Source organism: Rutilus rutilus (assembly GCF_951802725.1).
Source record: "Rutilus rutilus genome assembly, chromosome: 19".
Taxonomy (NCBI): domain Eukaryota; kingdom Metazoa; phylum Chordata; class Actinopteri; order Cypriniformes; family Leuciscidae; genus Rutilus; species Rutilus rutilus.
In genome coordinates, this window is record NC_140232.1 from 6,328,292 (window position 1) to 6,339,921 (window position 11,630).

The 11,630-nt window shown below is 36.1% G+C and overlaps 1 protein-coding gene across 1 annotated transcript in view; it reads right to left on the reverse strand.

Annotated features, from left to right (window-relative positions):
- gfpt1 (glutamine--fructose-6-phosphate transaminase 1) overlaps positions 1–8,408 on the reverse strand; it is a 43,780-nt gene extending 35,372 nt beyond the window's left edge. The window contains exons 1-3 of the mRNA XM_084389393.1: positions 8,283–8,408; positions 3,338–3,445; positions 3,123–3,230 (exon numbers count right to left, since the gene is read on the reverse strand). Coding sequence (XP_084245519.1) covers positions 3,123–3,230; positions 3,338–3,445; positions 8,283–8,289 — 223 coding nt within the window. The 5' untranslated portion in view covers positions 8,290–8,408. The remainder of the gene's footprint in view (positions 1–3,122; positions 3,231–3,337; positions 3,446–8,282) is intronic.
- Between the last annotated feature and the right edge of the window lie 3,222 nt (positions 8,409–11,630).

An 11,630-nucleotide genomic window follows, 5' to 3' on the forward strand; every position in this document is an offset into this window, starting at 1 on the left:
TCTTCAACATATATTGCAACATAATGTGTCACATGTCTATATTGTGGAATGTGAACAGGATATATGTATGTTTGTACACCTGACGTAAGCAAGACACACACAGTAAGACAAATGGTTAAGAACCTTTATCTCTTTAGGTATGGAAGATAATTTAGCCAAGGGGGGGTTAGAGGGGTCATTCTATTCTAAATCAGCTAGATGTGGCTGGGTGAGTGGGAAACTACAGAGGAAAGACCTTCAAGAAGGAGTATATGAAAGGAATTTCCTGGGCTGGGTGTCAGGTCTTGCTCACGTCACGGGGTAGCTGCTGTGATTTTGTGACTAAGCCTCATGCATGAGAATAAATGAAGAGTTCAGATGCAAAAGCCTCTAAGTGCCATCTGAAATTTTCTTCTAGAATGATCATTTTTATCAAGCTCGTATATTTAAGTTCAATAATTTCACTTAAATGACAATTAATAGGTAATCTTCATTGCCATTTAAGTGAAATTACTGAACTTAAATATTCGAGCTTGATAAAAATGATCATTCTAGAAGAAAATTTCAGATGGCACTTAGAGGCTTTTGCATCTGAACTCTTCAAATATCTTTTAAAATACAATTTGATTCTTGGTGTCTCTTATGCAGTGATGATGATTGTTTAATTATTGTTTTTGCCACAACAAAACTGTGCTGAAGATGCGTGTCATCAAAGTCAGGCAACACAGACCCGTTTCATGACTTGAAACTATCACCTGTTAGAACATGCAGAATAAATAGGATACATTTTTCAATTAAGATATTTATTTTGTTAAGGAAAAATTATTGGAAAAACGTAAAGAATTAAAAAATGTGAAGTGTTTGTCATGTTCTGACAATAAAGAGGTTCCTACAGACTTTCACTTAGGAGCAAAAAACTGCCTTTAAACTTAGAGAAATAGAGATTTAACACATTTAACGTGATAATTATCATTCTTTGGCCATATTGCCCAGCCCTAGTTATAAGTCGGAATACAAACCTAAGGTCTCTTTTTAAAGACCCTCAGCAGATTATTGCAGGAGTGAAAGCTGTACTGAACAATTTTATTTCTTGCATACATGCATAAATACATACAAAATTTGGACTCTTTAATATGCCAGAAACTCAAAAGCCATATTTCTATCCAAATTTGTTGTGTTCCAAATGTGAAGTTTATTTAACAAACATTCAGCCCAACATTTCCATGATAACGCAATGTCCAACTGCAAAACTTTTTTTTCAGAGTGTTGAGTGGGGAAAAAAGCAGTAAAAAAAAAGTATGCCAAGTGCTTGAGTTTAATGACTCATGTGATGTAACCAAGTAAAAAGTAGGGGTGTAACGATATTCGAACCGAACCGAAAAAAACCGCGATACACCACCCACGATACGAATCGCAATACTCTCATGGCGTACCGAACACGCCCGCCCCGCCCCCTGCTGCCCCGGCTCATTGGACCTCATGTCTTATGTGTACACAACGAATACACCGTTGCCTAACCACCATTAACCACATTTAATCGCAATAAGCTCAGTGTTTTGTTACATTCGATAATAAGCAAGGTGTAATCTTTCAAATTCTGTCTATTTGATCACGAAATTCAAACATTAAATGTCATTTTGGCACTCTTTGATGTGGCGTGACAGATAAACGCGATTCTCTTCCTCAGTTACAGAATAAACATGAATGGACACCTGAAGGTATGTTGAAAGATACAGTATACTTACTGAAAGGCATCATAACTTGTGTAATCGCCCAGTCAGTGTTTCAACAGCGGAAATGTGTCAATAAAACGCTTAGTTTTTCACATAGCTTTATTTACCTCAGGCAAGTCATTCAGTGTCTTGTTGGTTTGCTAAGGAAATGAACTCTTTCACTAAATAAATGCACTATATTAGCCTATATATTATATTTTACTTAACCTGTTAATGACATCTTGATTATTTAATGTATGTTTAAAATATCTGTCATGAAAATGACAGCAACTGTGTAAATTATTATATTTCAATAATAAATTAGAGTAAAAATGTTAATGTAAAAACTGCCTTATGTGCAGTTTACATGTTTTCATACAATTTGTTACTTGAGTGTTGATTATTATTATTATTATTATTATTATTATTATTAAGTCAAGTCAAGTCAAGTATATTTGTATAGCGCTTTTCACAATACAGATTGTATCAAAGCAGCTTCACAGTATTAAATTAAAATAATACAACAAGGTTTGTTTCTAGTGGAATTTATTGATAAAATCAAATTAGATATCCCCAGAATATCCCCATTATTATTATTATATCTAAAAATAAATAGCAACTGAATTTAGGCTAAAAGTCTAGGCTCTGTTGTTAAGCTTTAATGTTATAGTAATGTGCAAGTAAGGGCTCCTATATAGTTTACAGCATTAGCAGATACATTTTTTTTATCCTTGCGAAACGTTTACTTGTAATTGAATTAATTTAAAGACAAGGACACAATTTGTTAATTAAAGCACTGTAAAAAAAAAAAGAAGAAGCCATTTTAGCTTTCTAAACCCCCCACTCCACCTAAATGAACCGAACCGAGACGTCAAAACCGTGGGACGTACCGAACCGTCAGTTTTGTGTATCGTTACACCCCTAGTAAAAAGTAACACAAATAAATTTACCACACCTTAAATACAATATATTTTCCACAGTAAAAAGTATTTTTACACTGTTTTTGTGGGCCACACAGCACATGACTTTGATTTTAAGGACAAATGTTTTTGATATATTAATAAACAGGGAAGCAGATTTGTTAAAAAGTGTTTTTTTTCCTTGCAAGAATTGGATAGGCGTGTCATCTTGACATTTTTACTTGTCATTGTCACACTGTTTACAATTTACAGCTAATTCAACTGCAACTTGCTCATCAAGATTATTACCTGTTCATTTGTGTGAGAAAACAGAAACTAAAAGACACAGAGCTTCTTGCAGCAATGTTGATAATGAGATACATGCTTGAATTTGTGTTGTGGTTCAAGCTGTGACATTTCGAAGCACATTAACTTGTCGACTAGAAGTCGAGCTTCTAGAAGCGTTCTCATATTGGCATGGGGTGTGTTTTGGGCCTTAACCTGAACCTACAAAATGAGCACAATTACTTACTGTGGATTTCATCATCCAAGGCTTTCACTTTTCCTGATTGTTTGATCAGGTGGATGCTCTTGGAGTTGGTTTCCCATTCCTTATTGTTTCCCCCATCAATGCCCACACCTGCAAGACAGAAAGAAGATGCTAGTTTCAAGATCAGTGGGTCCTGTTCCAGAAGAGCTATTTGTAATGGTGTGTGTAATCAGTTTTATGAGCCGTTTGTTCCTGACCTGCGGAGTCATAGCCACGGTACTCCAGGCGATGCAGACCTTTGATAAGGACCTCAAGGATCTCACGGCGAGTGCGAGGCACGTGATAATTCAGATACGCAAAAATTCCTTCAGAGAGAAGAGAAGAAAGTGTTTTTCAGGAAGGACAGTGCAGTCAAACTCTTCTGTTTATTTGTAAATTCAGTAATCAAATCAAAAACTAGAAATACGATGCATAATGTGATATCAGATGTAAATGCCATTTCATCAATTAAAGGACCTTAAAAGTGATTAGTTTATCTAGATATGTGAAAATGCAACAAAACTGGTTTGTGTATGCTATGCAAAACAGGTTGAGTGAAGATTTTAAATTGCAGGTACAAAGTTATAAGAAAAGATGGGTGATGTAATACTAGTGGTGCAACGGATCACTAAACTCACGGTTCGGATCATATTATGGTTTCTGAGTCACAAATCGGATCATTTTAATGTAATTCTGATTTTCATTTATCACTTAAAATCCACTTTAAGTACTTCAATAGCACTGCAAAAAACTAGCTTTAATAAACATTATTAAATAGAAGTGAACAGCCAATAATAAAATGGAAAACAAATACACAAATTACAAGCATATATAAATACAATACAACAGAGTTACACATAAAGTAATGTCTAACAGTAGTATTCAGGTACAGAAATATAATCATTAAATGTAAAACTCACTGTAAGAGTTTTACTGTATAAATTAAATGGGTCAATGACAAGAAGTGCATTTTTTGTGTCCAACTGCAATATTTACTTTTAAAATAGTTTGATAAAACGCATATCACTTTAATCTATAAAACCTATTTAGTTTTAATAAATTTTTACATTTAAATACATTTTATTTTATGTTTTGTTATCTTAAACTCCCAAAATGTCAGGTGATGCAACTGTCCGAACAAATGAACAGACTAAGAAACTATTTAAAATGGTGTCTTAATAATAAGAAATGTGAAAACTAAATGCTATGGAATCATTTTTGGTTTGAAACCTTTCATATAAACAAATTTGATAAATATCTGTAGTTTTAAAGCTGTTGGGATAACTGAAAAACTTTTGTCCAGCGATTTGTATGTCAGGGTGGCACAACTGCACACATCATGGCTCTTTTATTATGAATTGACTAGGTAATAACAGTAGACATGATAATACATCATCCAGAGGAGAACGACTGATCCTTGTGGTGGAGTGAAAAGGTTTGTTGATCTCTCTCAAACACTGGTAAAAACTGCTAATTTCAAGTATGGCTACGTTGGTACACTTTCCATGGCAGGTGGTACAACTACAGTATGCATACAACTATTTAGTTGTGCCACCTGACATGAAAACAGTAAAAAAAAAAAATAATAAAAAAAATGTTATTTAACAACTGAAACTTGTTTAAACATTGTTTATGACTCAAAACTATGCATTAGGCTACATCAGTTTTGAAAAGATTTTTAAAAACACCTTTTTTGAAGCTTTATTTGTCAGTGACCCAAATATAGATTAATCTGTGTTAAAGTGGTGTTTTGTTGTTTGATTAGCATTAATTAACAGATAGCAGCAGGTATTTATAGGCTGCTGTCACTTTAAGACCTAATGCACATATCTAATATAATGATACACATCAGATTTTTTTCGCAACTGTTAAACATAACCGACTGCGCTTACGAGAATACTTGCCAAGAAGGGTATTTTAAAAGGGTCCTATTATGCCCTTTTACGAAGTCTTGATTAAGCTTTTGGTGTATACTAGAATATGTTTCCATGCTTGATTGATTGTTCAAAAAGCGCATTACTTTTTAAATATATTACATCATCCCAGCACCTCTCTCCCCAGTCTGTCTCGAACGTGCCGTATAGGTCCTGTTTTGATGAAACCTCTCCTTCAGAAATAGAAAATGTGTTGCGATTGGTTAGCTGGCCTAGTGTGTTGTGATTGGCACCACGTAGCGTGTTTAGGAAATGTCCGCCTCTTCATAACTATGAGCTCTGTTGTAATGTAAATATTAAGGGTGGCGTCAATTTCAAACCAATTTGAGTTCGATTCAGACCCTGACAATTGTTAACGAACAAGAGGATCGTGCAGAACGGATTTCACGCATGGACTTTGCAAGCATGGATTTCACAGGACGTTTCAGAGTGGTATGTTTGTAGTGATTTTTTACACACCTTTTAATCGTGATGTTTGTCAGAAAACTAAGGTAATACAAACAGTAATCTGTAACAAAACCCTGGTTAATTTTCCTAAGGAGTGGTGAACGGCCTTACAAAAAGCAACAGAAAACAAGCTGTTTGCACAGATAAATGTTGGGGTGACAATGTTCAGGAACAGTGTTAAAAATAAGTTTAGCCACTCTAAGTTTGTCCGCCTTAAGAAGGCCAAACAAAGGGGTTTTGGAACCGGGATGGGGGGAAAAAAGCAACATTCTTCATCTTATCTAGTGCAGCTCATGCTACTTCTGATTACTTGTAAATTTAAAGGACAAAAAAAAAAACCCAAAACAAATTACATGTAAGAAAAGCTAGAGCTTTCATTGAACTTCCATCAAACTTTTATCAAAATAAAATAAAAATATTTCTGTGTTTAAGTCTTCGTCATAGTTAGAACATATAAAATACCAACTGCTTTTGCTATTCTTTGAAAAACTTCAGTGTCTCTAAAAACAGCACAGCAAACAATCAGTAAAGAAAGCGCAAGACTCTCCCGGAAAAAGTGACAGCCAGGCAAAATAAAACAAGAAATGCAAAGAGTGATGTCAATACTGATAAGACCGTGTTAAAGAAGACACAACCGGTTTGACTCCTTTTAAATAACACTGTGAGGGCAGGCGCTTGAAAAAGGCAAATCAACAAATACATTGCCACAAACAAAGAAGTGATACTATGACTACGCAATTAAGAAAATCAAGAAGCCTAATGGAAAGAAACATCCATCTGTGTAAAAAAACAAAACAATGTTCAGCTCAGCAAAATCTGGTGTAAACAGCGAGATGAGGAAAGTGAATAAAAAGAAAAATGACTGGAATAAATGTTCCTATCTTCATAGGGGATAAATATACTCCAAGTACAGCACTATGAAGGACATAAACGTCACAGAAGCACCATTCAGTGGTCTGCACACTCTGTGTGTGTGTGTGTGTGTGTGTGTGTGTGTGTGTGTGTGGTAGTCAAACAAGGCTCTGCTTTATTAAGACAGATGACTCGCTAAAATGAATGAAGGATGGATTGTTAATAGTTTCATCCCCCACCTTTAAAAATAAATAAACCTGAGACTAAATCGATCAAAAAGATGTACTCTAAAGTTTAAGCATACTGTATAGCCTATTACTGTTGAAAAGTTTGAAGTCTGTGAGATTTTCATTTATGTTTTTTAATGTCTTTTATGCTCACCAAGACTGATATTGTGAAATATTAATACAATTTAAAATAACTGTTTCCTATTTTTAATTTCCATACTCCAGTCTTCAGTGTCACATCCTTCAGAAATCATTCTAATATGCTGATTTGCTGCTCAAGAAACATTTCTGATTATCATCAATGTTGAAAATAGTTGTGTAGAAACTGTGATGTATTTTCTTCAGGATTCTTTGATAAACAGCTCAAAGGGAAATTAAATCAGCATTTACGTGAAACAGAAATCAATATAAATGTCTTTACAGTCCCTTTTGATCAATTTAATGTGTCCTTGCATGACAGTATTAATTTCCTATTCAATAGTTTAGGATGAGTAAAACATTTTGAAGAGGAAATTAATACTTTAGGGGAAATTCTTATAAAACAGTATGAAGAGTAGAATATATTGAACTCTTCCCCCCAAAAAGCAAGGAAATGCTGTTTTCTATTTCAGGGTTCAGTCTCTGTTAGAACACATCTGATCCAAAACTAGTCTATTAATCACTTTGTGAGTTTGTGACGGCCAAAAATCCCTGCCGTTCGTCAAGGTTGTGTATTGCAAACCCCTGAATGTCTTGTCTAGCTTAAGGAGAGGTCATACAGATTTAGCTTATCATGAAAAACCTCTGGGAAAAGAACTTCCAGCTGGTCGTTCTGTCTCTCTTTATCACTTCCTTACCTCTAGCAAAGACGAGATATACAAGCCCTTCTCCTAAGAGGTTTTAAAAGCACAGACTAAATTAAAGGGATAGTTGACCCAAAAAATGAAAATACTGTCATCATTTACTCACGCTCTAGTTGTTCCAAATCTGTATAAATTTCTTTCTTCTGCTGAACACAAAAGAAGATATTTTGAAGAATGTTGCTAACCAGACAGTTGATAGTAACTTTAGCCTGTTTTTTTTTTTTCAACTGTGGAAGTCAGTGGCTACCATCAACTGTCTAGTTACCAACATTCTTCTAAATATCTTCTTTTGGACAAAAACTGTCTGTGACTGCCACCAAAACAAACCTGAATTAGAGGTGTGGTCCTTTAAATGACGTTTTGTGACCTGTTCCACTGGAAATAGTGGTCTGATCATCTTTAAATAATGGGATGTTGAATGTATAAACACTATGGTGAACAATATTTATCTTATCAAACAAGATTACACAGTGTGCTTCGCGATAATATAATTATAATCTAGATGGTTTATACACCGAGTAAAAAGAAACAAGAAATGTACAACAAAGTCATAGATTCAAAGACCTTTAGATATTAATACATTAAGGACTAGTCTATCTAGAAAACGTTTTAGCATCATAACCGCGTTCGTGATGGCCAAAATGCTGTCTATGTAGTATGTAGGCGGCTCACTATTGTAGGTTTTCAGACACAGCCTCTGTCAGATGCTAAATGCTAGTAGATTTTCCCTCCAACGACATTTCTATCTGACTATTGAAGCCCAAACGTCTTTAATCTATGACGCGTGTAACTTAAATAAATGTCACGTATATTATCAGCGTAAATATAACATAAAAATGTAGCTTTCATTGCTGTACTCACCACACATGTCTCCGTTTCTGCTGCCAAAAGCTGTTTAGTTCCTCGTTCTGAATCGCTGTCAGTAAAAACCCGCCCACAACGACTGTTATTGGTTGAGAAAGAAGGCTGCGCCTTGATCTTGGGCCCGGTGATTGGCTGATTCGGCTGTCTGTACTTCAGTTACCTGCCAACAGAGTGAGTTTAGACGTGGCAGCAGGATGCGAGTCCGCCGTGTCGCGGCCAGTGATGTCAATGGCATCATCTTGAGTTAAATATTTTCTTAGCAGGCAAATATGTTAAAGTTGTGTATTTCAACGGGAAATATATATATATTTTATTTATTATTTACTTACTTATTTATTTACTTTATTTTCTGTGTTAAATTCTGCTCTAAATCCTCCTGTAAATGTGATTTCAAATCCCTCAGAGTATCATTATGTGAAGGTTTCTCAAGGTTTTTCAATGATAAGATGTATACATTTTATATATATATACACATATATATATATACACATACATATAAATAAATGTATACATCTTATCATTTGAAATCACATTACAGGAGGATTTAGAGCAGAATTTAACTATGATGATTTTGTGCAATTAATTTAGAAAAATGCCAGCTTTCTGAAAAGCACTAAGGATCCAGGATTCAGCATCCAAGTCAGGTAAAGATGACTGAGACAGACACACCTCGTTAAAGGTGTTAGTGAAGTCATCACGGAAACAGGGAGAAAAGGAACGAGTAGTCCATTGTGCAGTAGGAGTAATGTGCGATATTGGACCTCTTCTCATGCTACCATGGGCTTTTCATTACAAACATGCACATGTGACATTTTAAATAGTTCAAAATTGAATTTATATTGCTTCAATTATATTGCCTTGTTTTGTAGCTTTCCACCATCAGTCTCCCTATGGAATCAAGTTTTAGTGATTATGGGCCCTATCTTGCATTGACTTTGTACACTGACGCATGTATCATTCCTATTTTGCACCCGCGCACAGCGGACTTTTCCCTCCACAGACGCACGTCGGTAAATTAGGAAATTAATTTGCGCTCCCGGGGGCGGTGCAGCGCAAAGACGGGGCGTGTTCCGGCGCAAACGTTCCCTGGTGCTATTTTGCAGGTTTAGAAAACAATTCCGCCACTGACCAGGAAAACCGTTGAGCATGTTTTTCATATGCTTGGCCATAATCAATGTAGCGTGTGCCAACCTGATCTCACGGGAAAACGTACAAATTCTACGAGGTGGCTAATTCGTACGAATTCATTTTTGCAAAATCGTACATATTTTACGAATTGCCCAATTCGTATGAATTCATACGAATGACCTACCCCTGACCCCGCCCCTAAACCTACCCATCACGTGGGTTTAGACAAATCGTACAAATTCGTACAATACTATTCGTACGAATTAGCCAACTTTTTATCATTCGTACGAATTCGTACGAATTGGTCGTGAGATAGTGTTGCGTGTGCACAACTCCCTACATCTCATCTACACACAGACACAGCAGTTCTCATTTTTAGAAAACCATACATAATTACAAGGAAAAATATTAACACACGAGGGAAATCATTGTTGTGTCCATGAAGATGTGAAAAAATAGGCATAAATCTAGCTTACACATTTACCCAAATTGTAATATGCCTGTTAAACCGAAGCTAATTTGGGTGGGTTTCTCCCATCCCCAAATGTCACTTCTCTGTGTTTTATGGCCCTGACGAGAATGTCGGTCTCCTCGGCTGTAAACCGCTCCTGGCGTGCGCCTGGCAAATCCGCCGTTATAATAGCAATCCGCCATGGAACAAGCGCGCCTGCTCTTAAAGGGGACCTATTATGCATATCACTCCTTTTTTATTAATCCCCATAAATCATAAGCAGTGTCTCCCAACGACCTGTTTTCAGAATGCGGCTTTAGTGACGTCACTAAAGCCACAGGCCCCGCCCACGAGTGTTGACAGACACTGCCGTTTTAACATAGACCCGCCCTGATCGAGTTCACAGCGAGTTGTACACATCCGCCATTGCTGCACTGACGAGAATGTCTCCCAAGCGTTGTAGGTGTTGTGTGGCTGGATGTATTAATCCACATAGCTCTCTCTATTTACTCCCGAAATCTGAGGCAGCCGCTGAAGATGTGGTGGAATTATTTTGTTTTCAAAGAAAATGCTCCCTCAACTCTACCGAAATTCGTTTATGTACTTACGCACTTCTTATACTGTGTTTACTCAGCTCTTGGCTCTCAGCTCTCAGCTCTACTCAGCTGATTTTCTGGAGTAAAACTGACGCTTCATCTTTTGTGTGATGTACAATAAACTTTATTAAACTCATCAGTATATTTTTGCACTGATAGTTTCTGATGAAGAAGTAGCTAGTACTAGTGGTACTAAAAAGTGGGAAAGTGCAAAGGATGAAATTGAATCCGTCTTGAATAATGAGGAAATGGAGGAGGAACAGTCTGGTGATGATACTGTCTGCATCACAAGTTTCTATGTGTGAAAATGATGGTAATTCACAGGGAGTTGTATTTAAAGCTTTTAAGTTGATTCTTTGCAAAAAACACTTTGTTCTATCAAAAGTATATGTGCTCATTCATGTGTAATTACTTCCACCAACTAATAAAGTATTCTCGTAAGCGTAGAATCTGCCATTTATAATACGAGTGAGCAGGGCTGGACTGGGACAACAAAATCGGCCCTGGCATTTTGGCCCAGACTGGCCCACTACATATGATCATAAACACACCCATCTTTGCACACCCTTGAATATGTATACTAACTCCTATTCCTTAAAACCACTAATGCCATGTAATGAGTGAGTAGGAACCGAGTGAGAGTTAACAGATTAAATAAGTACAAAATTGTCATTTATTAATACAATTAAACTTTACTCCACAGGTGATGAATTCAAAAAATAAACTATAAGCTGCATTGGCATAGCAATGCCAGTGTTTCTCACAGGATTTTTGGTAAAACTGTGGTGGGTGGACCTCTGGACTTGTAGGGGGGTTCGGGGGCATATTTTGTGAAAATGATGTGCATTTTAGTGTTAAATTCATCAATCTGGTGCACTTTGAGAGTTCACAATTAAAAGCTCCAAGTTCCTCCAACCCACATTCAGTGTGCAAATTAAACAAAGAAAAATTCAAACCTCTTTTAGTTACAGTGTCTGTCTACATTACACTACTACATAATAATAATTATAATATTAATCCCATAATAGACATTGTAAAACAAATGCACTGAAAAATAAAGGAAACTTTAATAATTAGTTTTGTACTAACTTCTATACTTGAAAGAGAAACACCAACACACGATCTTTCATTTTGACGGAAACTGCATCAAGCTTTTATTTTGGCGGAAAA